The following is a 13,663-nucleotide window of genomic DNA, read 5'->3' on the forward strand; positions in this document are numbered from 1 at the left end:
TTCTAGGGAAATAGATACAGAATAGAAGTCCCCCAGGACTCTTATTGGCAATAGAATACAAAAAATTGAAGACGTTAACTTCTTCTACAGACAATGAAAGGCATTTGGGCCTTTTGTAGACACTAGAAGACCTCTTGGTTCCTGACAAGACAACAAAACGCTTTCAGGTCTTCTAAAACATTAAAAAATCTGCTACACATAAAAGTATGACACTAGTTCTTCTACAAACCAGTAAAGAAAGTAGTAAAGTCGGACTGGGCCGACTATATGATACCTTTCACCACTTTGGGTATATATGCATATGAATCCTAACAATTGCATGTCTATGCAATTGCATCTTTCTCCAACCTATCCTAACTTTAATTTCATTCGAGCAGATTTAGAGCCGTCTGCGTAACATGGGGAAATTTTATGGAAAACGATTTATATCAAAATTGATACACGCTATTCGGTACGCAGCGTTGTTAAAATATAATCTATATGTGAAAGCTATATCTAAATCTGAACCGATTTTCACGAAAATTAACACACATCTTTCTAGACTTAATTCAGTACGCTATGCCAAATTTTGTGCAAATCAAAGGGTCCTTGGTGCACCATTTACATAAAATCGGATGGGAGATATGTCGAAATCTAAACCGATTTTCCCGAAACTCACCACTCATCATTCTAGACCCAATTCAGTACGCTATGCCAAATTTCGTGCAAATCGAAGGATGCAAAGCGCCTTTGGTGCACTATATCTAAATATTTGGGAGCTATATCTAAATCAGAACCGATTTCCACGAAATTTAACACACGTCGTTTTAGACTTAATTCAGTACGCTGTGCCAAATTTCGTGCAAATCGAAGGATATATAGGGACTTCAGTGGACTATTTATCTAAAATCGGGCGAAACTATATATGGGAGCTATATCCAAATCTGGACCGATTTTTCCCAATTTCAATAGGGTTCGTCCTTGAGCCAAACAAATGCGCTGTGTAAATTTCATCCAATTCGAATCATAAATGCGACCTGTGTACTTTGTTTACAATTTAAAATGAACAAACGGACGGACGGACGCATATTCTCAAAAGGAACCATGGGTCCATTTCGATTATTTTTGCCTGTTAAAAACATATGCACAAACACATAATACCCTGTACAACCTAGTGGTGAAGGATATAAAAACCTATGGGCCTTTTGTAGACATTAGAAGAACTCTCGGTTTTTTACTGGTAATAGAACACCACTAGGCTCTTTTTAGACAATAGGATACCTCTTAGTTCCTTACGAGACAACAAAACGCTTTCAGTAGACCTATTCTGTAACTTTAAACAACATTCGATATTATTTAAATTTCTTTTGCAAAAACCATAAAACAAATAAATGAAACTGTTGTTAAACAAATAATATCGAATGTTGTTACAAAGTTACAGAATAGGCCTACTGGTCTTATAAAAAATAAACCTTTTCTAGACATTAGGAGGCCTAATTAATTAATTTTAGTTATTAATTAAATTGATTATTTTACTATATATAAAATATTATACAAATATTGATTCACTTAATTAAAAATGCAATGCAAACTCACCACTACAACTGTAATTAAAAAAAAAATTACACACCACTAATACAACTACAAAAAACATATACATACATGTATAAATAAAAAAAACACACACACAAGCACGTACAATATACATTTACAATTACATTTAGTAGATAAAAAAACAACAATAGCAACAAAAAATAGATGTGAAACACCACAAAAAATCACATAGCAACAACAACAAAAAACGTATTGAAAAAAATGAATATAAATCTGTTCCGGACTTACCACTACAATTGCAATTACTTGCTGTTGCAATTTTTCAATTTCCGGATTGGATGGCACATTAATCTGTTTTAAATCATGTTCCATGGCCCTGTGAGTGAAAAAAGGAAGGATGGTGTGGTGTTACATAACAATGTGAAAGAGAGAAAAAATAAAATAAAAATATGTGGAAAAAAATAGAAATAATATAAGTGGAAAAAAGTATATTAAATTACATCGATATTGCTTTTCATTGACAGGTTGAAATGGTAATGATGTGGAAAATTATGTTTATGTTCAAGTGGTTGCACTTGAAATGGGAAATCTAATTAGAAGGTGATCGACCAAACAATAAGTTAATTGTTTTGTTTTTTTATTATCGATGAAGTTAGGAGTGGAAGTTGTAGAAATTTGAGAATTATTATCGAAATCAAAAAATAAAAAAAATATTAATTAAAATAGGTAAAATAGGTTGGATAGTATCAAATTCCAATAAAATATTAAAATTTATTTCTTCAAAAATTTTGGTTGGGCGCAATATTGGTCCTGTTGTTACCAGTAAGGTGTGGAATTATTGATTACAGGGAATCATGTAGAATGTCTTATTTGTGCATTATACTGGTACGCCAGGCCGTTGGGCGCCACTTTCTTATGGAATATTTCCTATGTAAGACTATGATTGACAAATTCGGATTCATTTTTAACCTCAGAAATTTGAGAATTATTATCGAAATAAAAAAATATTAATTAAAATAGGTAAAATAGGCTGTATAGCATCAAATTCCAAATATATATTTTTGGTTGGGCGCCATCTTGGTCCTGTTGTTACAAGGTGGGGAATTATTGATTACAGGGAATCATTTAAAATGTCTTATTCACCAGGCCGTTGGGCGCCACTTTCTTATGGAATATTTCCTCTGTAATACTATGATTGACAAATACGCGTTCTTTTTTATCTTCAAAACAAGACCCTGGCGAATCGAAACTATTTCGCAGGTATAATTCTCGATCCATATTTTCCACTTCCATTCCACATGGGAGCAAAGTCCGTTCCCAAAACCCTAACATTTCACTACTTAAGAAGCTCTAAATACTTACCTTAATGTATCCAATGAAATATTATCCAAATTCTGCAGAGTCGATTTCATTTCGGTCAAACGTTTTATGACATCGGCACTGGTCAATTTCATGTACGAAGCCTTGAGGTCATCTATCTTCTGGCGGGTATCTTCCAAGCACACAGGATCACATGATTTACTATATTCCTCATAGATATCTTCACATTTCTGCAGAATGCTTTCATATTCCAAAAAGACGGAGTTGCGATCATGCATCTCCTGAGGACTCTCGAATTTACGATTCAACTCTTCGGCAGCCTGGAAACACTCCTCCAATTGTTTGGCCAGCTTTATGAGGCCCTCCAAGAAAATCTTGGACTGGGTAACATTTTCTCCCAAAGCATTATATAGATGTTTGAGAGCATCAATACGCTGACTTAGCTGTTTGGGTGACTTGGTAAATTTATCTTCGCACACCTTGCGTCCCGTCTTAATGGTACTTTCAATTTCCGATTTAATTTCGGAGAGGGTACGATAAATTTGTAAACATTTTTGATATTGCACTTGGACGGTGGAGGGTCCAGCAGTGGCCACATCTAACACCAATGTGGATCTTTCAACATTTCTGAGCTCAGCCACGGCGCGATTTAGCCTTGACTCAAAGGCCGGTTGGGGTGCGGTGCATTTATTCAATTTCAATTGACAGGATTTGTAACGCATTTCCAAGAGATTTAATTGATCCTGAAGCCTGTTGGCCGCTTCGATTTTACCATTACGTTGATGTTCCGCAATCAGGTCATCAATCTCCTGGAAACACCTCTCATTCTCCTCAAATTCCATGGCCAATTGCTGAAAATCTTCGGGTAAATCTTCAATGGTCACATCATTCTCCAAATGTTCGCTGAGGATCTCATCCACCCTTGTTAGCCAAGCCTCAAACTGTTCAACACATTTTTCTGATTGCTTGGCCTCATTGACTTCTTGTTCAAGAATTTCAGCACGCTGTTTGGCCTTCTGCTGCAGTTGAGTCCATCGCTCGACAATGGCATTGATTTCTTCGCCGATCGACTCCGCCATAAATTCATGGGAAATAAGCTCCTGGCCGATTTCTTGTATCTTCTCCAGCCAATCGTCGGAGTGACCGCGCAAGACGTTTTCAAGGTCCTGGGAAAAAGAAGAAGAGAATTAATTATTTTTGCGAAAGTTTTAAAAGGTTTTCCTGAACTTACATCCAATTCCTCAATGATCTCCTCGGCATCCGCATTCTCCGGCGAGGAGCGCATTTTATTTTCCAAACGATCTAAATAACCCGTTTCCGATACCATAAACTTCTTAAACTCACCCAGCTGAGTGGAGATATGCTCAAGCAGACCACATTTTTGATAGACCAATGTCGTGACCTCCGTCCAGCGGGCATTGAGTCGTGTAAATTTCTTTGCCAGCAAATTATATTTCTCGTCAACATTATCCAAACCACGTGACTTGAGTTCATCGATTTGTACCAGACAATCACCTCCGAGCTCATTGAGTTCCCTGAAATTGACAGCCTCCCGCTCACAGGTTTCTTTAAGGGCCTGGAATTTCGATTTCAAATGAAACAGCTCATTGGAATTGAGAATCTGTGAAATCGGAGTCTTGGGAGTATTGTTGGAGAGGTCATTGAGCCACTGTTCCGTGTGGTTTAGTCTCTCGAAAATCTCCTCCGTCTGCTTTTGTATATCCAGGGTTTTTTGCAAATTTTCCTTATAGATATTTTGTATCCTTGAGAAAAATTCATTGAGTTCCTTGATTTGGGAGGTCAAATGTTCCCGATGCTGGGGTTGGGCATCCTTGATAATAATTTCACTAAAGTTCCGAGCACTAATGACATCGATTTCCAATTTGCGTAACTTCATGGAGCTAGCAGCCTCCACTGAGGCTTTTCCCTCTCCAGCCTCTCCTTCCCGGAGGTTTGCCTCCAATTTGCGTAGCACCGCCATTATGGCATTATATTCCGCCGAGAAGTGATTTAAGTTCTCAATGGCCGTGGTCTGCTTGATAATCCTCTCGGAAATTTGTTCCTCCGCCTTGAGCCACTTTTCCTGGAACTCCGAAGACAAACTATCGGGTCTGCGTTGTTTTATTAAATCAAAATCTGGTTTGAGGGCCACCAATTCCTCATGGAAATTATTGAGTTCTTGTAGCCTTCTCTCCATGGGTTCCAATGAGTCCACAATTACCTGGACCTGAGGCACACGTTTAAGGAAATTTTGTAACTCTTCCAATTTCCCTTGCAACTCATCACTCCCTCCCTTTTCACGGATCAAAGTAAGTATGGCCTTCTTCATATCATTCCAGGAGTCATAGAAAATATTGAAATCCTCTTTCCACTCCTGGAAATCTTCACCCATTGTCGTGGTGGCTTCCTTGGCCTGTTGTATTTCCATGGTCAAGGACTCCATATCACTGAGCCTCTGCTGCAAGTCGCCCTTTGAGGCACTAATGGAATGTTGTTTATACCAATCACGGGAATCGGCCAGCACCAGCTTAAATCCTGTCAGGCTATTGTAAAGCTTCTCCTTCTCCATGAGTTTGGAACAGGCCCGACTTTGTGCGTCCAAGCTCTGTCTCAGCTCCAAGTATTTCTCCTCAATTTGCCGGATCTGCGACGCCTCCATGATCATGTTACGGCTAACATCCTCCTTTTCGCAGAGCTCATAGAGATCTCGCAGCTCGCGGGAATTTTCCAAACGCGAGCAGACCTCCTTTTCCAACTTCTCCAAGAGTTCCGCTTGATTGCGTAGACTACGTCTTTGTAGCTGTTGCAATTGATCCTCACAGTCATCGATGAAACCGAAAGCTTCGAGAATTTTTCCCTCCAGCAGATAGAAGTTATCGGTGTTACGCAGACGTCGCTTTTTACAAGCCAAGGGAGATCCTTCCGGCATAACACCCTGTTGCAAAGCACCTGGCCCAGCCGCATCATCAGTTTCCTCGGCCTCCTCTTCACCAAAGCGAATAATCATTTGGAAATCTGTCCAGTGATCCGGTTTCACCACCTTCGAATCATCATAGGAAGCACGATCGCGACCAAATTTGAAACCCTTCTGTTCAATGCGTTCCGTCTGCACCTCCACAATTTGCTTGAGGGCATCTAGGCGATCTTCAAAATTTTCCAATTGCACCAAAACCTGTTCACCACGTACATCACCCTCTTGCAAGGTGGCTGCCACCATTTGCCTCAGGTCAATTAAATATCTCTCCAATTCCAGCAGATCCTTGGCACAATAATTCAAGTCATTCATGCGTTTCGTGATCGTACCCAAATCACAGACATCCTTCGATTCCATATGTTTCAGATCCTGTTCACGGGTATCCAACCAGCGGGATATACATTTGTATTGTTGTAGCTTTTCTTGCCTCAAATCGCACCACTTCACTACATGGGACCAACGCTCTCCCAAAGCGGATAACTTATCCTCCAAATCATTGAAATTCCCTGACTCATCATTGACAATGACCACCATATTACTAAGGCTATCCACCAAATCCTGTTGGTGCTTCAGATCATCCTTAAGTACGGCTGCCTCTCTGAGCTGCTTCTCCACCTCCTTGAGTGTTGGGCCAATATCCGACATTAAGGAAATTCTATCCTCAATGTTGGTAAGGAAATTCTTCAGCTTCTCAATTTGTTGACTTTGAAATTCCGCCAAGCGCATTAAAATCTTACTTTGGACATTCAGGGCCTTGAGACGCAGTGTTTCCCATCTTTCATTCAGAAGCACCATTTGTTGCCTGATTTCATTTTGATCTTCCACCGTAAGACCCTGAGACTTTTGGGATTCATTAATCAAGTTGGAACCCTCCTCCAAGGCCTCTCCGACATACTGCTGATGTTCGGTCAATTTCAACATAAACTGTTCATTTTCATGGAACTGGGCTTTGGCCGTAAGGAAATCATGTGGTTCCGGCAAGGTTTCCGACAAAATTTGTTCATCTTCTAGAAGAAGAGTCAAAACAGCTTCCAGAGCTGCCTGATACGTACTTATCTCTATGGAAACATTTGTGGCCAAACTGTGTGGCCTTGATTTGTCATCCTTGAGTAAAAAGTTGGCCAATTGACTTTTCGGTGGCGGATCCATTTCTAAATCCATAATCGATTTAAAGGTGTCGCTGTTATACTTCGATTTAATACCAGAATCTGTGGCACTGTTTGCCATGGAAGATGAGGCATCTGAGTGTAGGCCCTCTCCATCTTCTAGGCCATCATCTCCCTCGTGATCCTTATTATCTAAAGGTATTTCATCTAAATCGGTTATATTTACACTACGGCCATAGCCTAAATCCTCCGATGTTGTCTTATGCTCCTCATCATATAATACTGATTCCATTTGATGGGGTTGTTGTTGTTGTTGTTGGCACAAATTAATTTCCTGAAACTGTTGCTCTCCCTCTCCCTGCTGCTCCTCCTCCTCTTCAAGCGTTCTACGCGTTTCCATGGCATGATACAGGCACATAACATACATTTGTATCGATTTATTATCCGGTTTATGGGTATGTACATCTTCCGGATCTAAGAGTTTTTCAATTTTAAAATATGTATTAGCCAAATCAAAGGCAGTTCTTAAACGGGCCAAAGGATGTTGAGTCAGGACGCTGGATAAATCCACATTTCCTAAATGGGCATCGAGAATTAGGAGGAATGCCCGACCATCCGACCAACTATTGGAGAAATCATTTAATTTCACACCCTTGGGTTCGGTAAATTGACGGGCCCAATTTAGTAGAGATTTTTCAACACCATTACTTGAGTGACTCTTCACTAGATTTTGGCCATTGAATTCCAAGGCAATGAGCCATATGAGGCCCAAAATCAGTTTGGGGTTGCCTTCGACAATATCATCACTGGAAATGTTCACCAATTTGACACCATGTTCCTGTATCACCTGCAGGACTTTGTTCAGATTGTTGATGTGATGGACACGCATGCGACCTTTTTCGGGTTTCTGAAAAAATAGAAAAAATTAAATTTGATTAAAAATTGATCAAAAACTTAAACAGAATGTTGGATAAATTACCAAATACTAAAAGTCAAGCACATGTAGGGAAATTATGGGAGTTCGTTCGAAATCGTACCATGTGTTTAGGTCGTTTACCGTAATTAACCAAATGTGGTTTGTGCCCACGCTATGCATGAAAATGAAAAAGCGCCATCTAGGTGTCAGTAGCTCAATTGGCACCGCATTCAGTTACATTTTGAATGAAATCCCATAAACCTACTACTGCTTGTTACGTTCATTCAGGATAATATTTCAAGTCATATTTTTTCAAGGGCAAACAGATTTTCAAAGAAGCCTACACAAGGCGTAGATTTTTTTAAAGAATATTTTTTTAAAGTCTACACAAGGTGTAGAATTTTTAAAGGATATTTTTCTAAAGCCTACACAAAGCGTAGATTTTTTAAAGAATATTTTTCTAAAGCCTACAAAAGGCGTAGAGTTTTTAAAGAATATTTTCCTAAAGCCTACACAAGGCGTACATTTTTTAAAGAATATTTTTCTAAAGCCTACACAAGGCGTACATTTTTTACAGAATATTTTCCTAAAGCCTACACAAGGCGTAGATTTTTTAAAGAATATTTTTCTAAAGCCTACACAAGGCCTACATTTTTAAAGAATATTTTTCTAAAGCTTACACAAGGTGTAGATTTTTTAAAGAATGTTTTTCTAAAGCTTACACAAGGCGTAGATTTTTTAAAGAATATTTTTCTAAGGCCTTCCTCAATAAAATATTAAAACTATTTACAGCTTGCTATGTCATGATAATATCTCTACATTATTGGTTTATGTCTATGCTACGAAACCGGACAGCACCATCTAACGGCAAATATCGGTACTTATATGCAATTCTATACGACTTTGAACGAACTCCCATAAATACACTACTGTCATTCTCGATGTTACAGTATCTGTTGCTAATCCATAGCAGAGCGTAGACTTTTTTTAAGAATAATTTCTAAGGCATTAATTAGAAAAAACACGCTTCACTTTAGAATAATATTCTTTAAAAAAATTCACGACTTAATATGCCTTAACAAACAAAATTTTTTTGCAAAATCTACGTTCTGCAACCTAACCACCCATCACTTTATGACGTTTATACCTTAAACGGATGAATGGTTTGTTGATGACTCTCATGGGTGCAATAGTAAATGTATTACCACCAACACGACTACTATGTCCACGATTTACATAAACCTCATCAGTATCGTCATCAAAAAAATAATAATGATAATTGGCAACAAAAACAAAGTCAAGGTCATTAGCTTATTGCAATTGTAAATGTGTGTGGGTGTTTTTATAGCTTATTTTCAGATTATGACGAAAAACATCTATTATGTCCGGTATTTCTGTATGTGTTTGTTTCTGTTTTTTCCTATTCACTTCTAATTTCATACAACCTCATCTGGTTTGTGTTTTTGTATGAATGTCCCTGCGAATCTCATCATCATCTACATCAGCATAATCATCCTCATCGTCATATTATATTCCATTTAAATTCCAAGGTCATTTGACGTTTGTACACGTCCCAACCACATGTTAGACTACTGCATCCTTTCTTTACACATTCACACAGTTACAGTTGGTATGAAGGTTTGAGGCAAATTTTGTGGCTAGTTAACCTGATGCTGTTATGATTATTTATAAGGTACATTTCGAAAAAGAGAAGCAGTACGAAAGGAGCTTAGGAGATGAGATGAAATACGTACACAGGCAAAACAAGTGAGAGATCAGAGCATAGATTTTTTAACGAATATTTTTCTATGGCCTACCAAGGCGTAGATTTTTTAAAGAACAGTTTTCTAAGGTCTCAAAAGGCGTAGATTTTTTATAGAACAGTTTTCTAAGGCCTCAAAAGGCGTAGATTTTTTAAAGATCATTTTTCTATAGCCTCAAAAGTCGTAGATTTTTTAACGTACATTTTTCTAAGGCCTCAAAAGGCATAGTTTTTTTAAAGAACATTATTCTAAGGCCTCAAAAGGCGTAGATTTTTTAACGAACATTTTCCTAAGGCCTCAAAAGGCGTAGAACATTTTTATAAGGCCCCAAAAGGCGTAGATTTTTTAAAGAACATTTTTCTAAGGCCTCAAAAGGCGTAGATTTTTTAAAGAAGATTTTTCCAAGGCCTCAAAAGGCGTATATTTTTTAAAGAAGATTTTTCCAAGGCCTCCGAAGGGGTATATGTTTTAAAGAAGATTTTTCCAAGGCTTCTGAATGTGTATATGTTTTAAAGAATATTTTTCTAAGGCATACCCAAGGCGTAGAATTTTTAAAGAATACTTTTTAAGGCCTACGAAGGTGTAGATTCTTAAAAGAATATTATTTTGAAGGCCTACGAAGGCATAGATTTTTTAAAGAATATTTTTCAACGGCATAGATTTTTTAAATAATATGTTTCTACCGCATATATTTTTTAAAGAATATTTTCCTTTGGTGAGTTTTTCTTTCTATGTATACCTTGTTAGTTTTCGTTCTTGCTTTTTCTACTTTTTGTAACCTTTGTCCTTTATCCGTCTTCATGCGAGTATTTGGCTTTCCTTTTATGAATGAATGGCAAATGTATGACTCAAGGAAATAGACCAAACATCATACCCAACTGATTCAACTACATACCGGAATACTTATGTTACAACTGAACGAACACTCACGAATAAAGCTCTCAACAAACACTGTTGGTCTGAATGTTTAGAGGTTTGCTAAATTTTACAAGAATCATTTCTAAGAATAGTTGTGCAAATGTAAAGCATACTTTTAGGAGTGTGTCTCACTATTTGGATTGTGTCAAGTTCAAAGTGCCAAAAAATGATGTGAAGGTTATTTATTTTTGCGATATGTTTGTGTTACATTTGATATGATGTATGATGCTGCTTAGAGGTTAAGTAGCATTGTTGGGTATTTAAAATGAAAATTTAAATATTGTTTGGTTTGTAAAAAAATATACTTTAAAAAATACACGCCTGGGTAGGCCTTGAAACAAATGCTCTCAAAAAATCCAAGCCTCGGATAGGACTTGGAAAAAAATGCTCTTAAAAAATCCACGACTCTGATAGGCGTTGGAAAATTTCTCTTAAAAAAATCCACGCTTTGAGTAGGCCTCGGAAAAAATGCTCTTAAAAAATCCACGCCTTGGATAGTCCTTGCAAAAAAACATTCTTTAAAAAAATCCACGCCTTGGATAGTTCTTGGAAAAAATATTCTTTAAAAAATCCACGCCTTGGATAGTCCTTGGAAAAAATATTCTTTAAAAAATCCACGTCTTGAAGTGTCCTTGAAAAAAAAACATTCTTTAAAAAATCCACGCCTTGATTAGTCCTTGGAAAATTTTCTTTAAAAAATCCACGCCTTGGATAGTCCATGGAAAAAATATTGTTTAAAAAATCCACGCCTTGGATAGTCCTTGAGAAAAATATTATTTAAAAAATCCACGCCTTGGATAGTCCTTGGAAAAAATATTCTTTAAAAAATCCACGCCTTGGATAGTCCTTGGAAAAAATATTCTTTAAAAAATCCACGCCTTGGATAGTCCATGGAAAAAAATATTGTTTAAAAAATCCACGCCTTGGATAGTCCTTGGAAAAAATATTCTTTAAAAAATCCACGCCTTGGATAGTCCTTGGAAAAAATATTCTTTAAAAAATCCACGCCTAGGATAGTCCTTAGAAAAAATATTATTTAAAAAATCCACGCATTGAATAGTTCTTGAAAAAAAATATTCTTTAAGAAATCCACGCCTTGAATAATCCTTGAAAAAATATTCTTTAAAAAATCAAAGCCTTGGATAGTCCTTGGAAAAAATATTCTTTAAAAAATCCTTGAAAAAATATTCTCTAAAAAATCCATGCCTTAGATAGTCTTTGGAAAAACTATTCTTTAAAAAGTCCACGCCTTGGATAGTCCTTGGAAAAAATATTCTTTAAAAATCGACTCCTTAAATTGTACTTGGAAAAATATTTGTTAAAAAATCCACGCCTGGGCAAGTCCTTCGAAAAAATATTCTTTAAAAATTCTTAAAGTCCAAATTTCGTCTATCGAGCAAATCCTACCAAACTTATTTAATCCAATCATAAACAATATTCTATTACCCTCTCCCCTCCACGCGTTTCCCCTATTTTTTGTCAATTCCAAACAAAATTCAATGTCCAACCACAAAAACCGACAAAAGTTGGTTTATATGGTTAACCTGGTTAGTGTGTCCTTTGTCTCCTGCTAACTAACAAAATCGCATTGTCAATAGGTGGTCGTTGGGTTGATCCGGCAGGCAGTCAGTCAGTCCGAATGGCAGTCGGTCGTATGGAAGCTGTTGTTATGACAATATTTTCTTTTGGTTTGACCTTTTCGTCGAATTTCTTGTTTATGGCAGAATAAAAATTAAATTTACTGTTTTTGAATTTTGTTTGCTGTTTTTATGTTAAAAGGATCTGTCAAGGACAATACCTTTTTGTTTGTTTCGCTCAACTTACCAGTTGTGTATTGGTGAGGACACTCAACAGTGCCAACAGACGGTGGCCATCTCTCAAGTCAAGAAATAAATCATTGACCGGTGTGCATTTTGTTTTAATCAAATGTGAATTAATCCATTTTGTAAATGTTTTCTTTTGGATGTCCTGGCGTTCATCTGCAATAAAAGAGGGGAGAGAGAGAAAAAATGTGAAAGGTTATTAACGATTGAAATGAAATGGCAAAGAGAAATGTAAGTAAATGTTGTGACAACATGGTTGAAATGTTATGAATTTATTTGAGTGACAGTAACGTAGGTTTTATTTTCGGCAAGAGTTGTGGGTGGTATTTGTTACACAGGTCGTTTGAGGCTGGGAATATATTAAAAAATTCTAATAACAAATTGAATGCTGAGTTTTGAACCCATAAACGATTTTTTTATTCCCTTACAACGTTCGAACATAGTTTTTGGATTCAATTGAAATCCAATCCGTTTGTTACCTTTCTATTTTTTTTGAATACTGTCAAAAAACGTGACAAACCTTTTTGTATATTCACCGGTTTCAATTTAAAATCTGTAAACATTTTCTTTTTTTTTCATTTATATTTTATTTCAATGTCGCACATAAATTTAGTCAACCACCAACGTTCGGACACGTACTGCAACAATTGTAGATTTTAAACTAAAATTAGAAGTCGAGCTTTTTTCCACCGCTTATTCACAACCTAATGTAAATGGACAACGAGCAAGAAGAATGAAAGTTTTGCTTAGAAAATTCTCGTGACAAGGGGCGTAAAAGAACCAGTAAGGAAAGTAGTGAAGTCGGACGGGGTCGACTTTATGATACCCTTCACCACTCTGGGTATATCCAACAGATGGAATCCTAATGGACGTCGCATTACTGAAGGACCAGTAAAATGAAATTTGAGCCATAAACATGTCATTCTGCAACCTATACTAAATTTTGGCCATATATAGAGTTGCTTCTTACAATGGGACAAAATTATGTAAATAAATTTAAAGCAAAATATCGAAATCTAAACCGATTTCATCGAAACTTGCCACATGTTAGGTTACACTTATTTCAGTATGTTTTTTTTTTTTTTTGCATTCGGCCACATTTTGAGTTCTTCATTTACTTATAAATATAGGGACTTTGGTGCACCATTTACATAAAATCGGACGATAATATATATGGGAGCTATATCTAAATCTGAACCGATTTTCACGAATTTTAATACACATCTTTCTAGACTTAATTCAGTACGCTATGCCAAATTTCGTGCTAATAGAAGGATATATAGGGACTTTGATGCACTATTTACCTAAAA

General features: G+C 36.8%; 1 protein-coding gene across 1 annotated transcript in view; it reads right to left on the reverse strand.

Moving 5' to 3' along the window:
* The window catches only part of LOC133329652 (dystrophin, isoforms A/C/F/G/H-like), a 412,707-nt gene that overhangs the window by 323,704 nt on the left and 75,340 nt on the right, over positions 1 to 13,663 (reverse strand). The window contains exons 2-6 of the mRNA XM_061538128.1: positions 12,355 to 12,509; positions 7,285 to 7,840; positions 4,085 to 7,218; positions 2,896 to 4,019; positions 1,822 to 1,909 (exon numbers count right to left, since the gene is read on the reverse strand). Of these exons, the coding sequence (XP_061394112.1) occupies positions 1,822 to 1,909; positions 2,896 to 4,019; positions 4,085 to 7,218; positions 7,285 to 7,840; positions 12,355 to 12,509 (5,057 nt within the window). The remainder of the gene's footprint in view (positions 1 to 1,821; positions 1,910 to 2,895; positions 4,020 to 4,084; positions 7,219 to 7,284; positions 7,841 to 12,354; positions 12,510 to 13,663) is intronic.

Source organism: Musca vetustissima, unplaced genomic scaffold (assembly GCF_032173495.1).
Source record: "Musca vetustissima isolate MV318-11 ecotype Yass unplaced genomic scaffold, APGP_CSIRO_Mvet_v1 utg4636, whole genome shotgun sequence".
Taxonomy (NCBI): Eukaryota; Metazoa; Arthropoda; class Insecta; order Diptera; family Muscidae; genus Musca; species Musca vetustissima.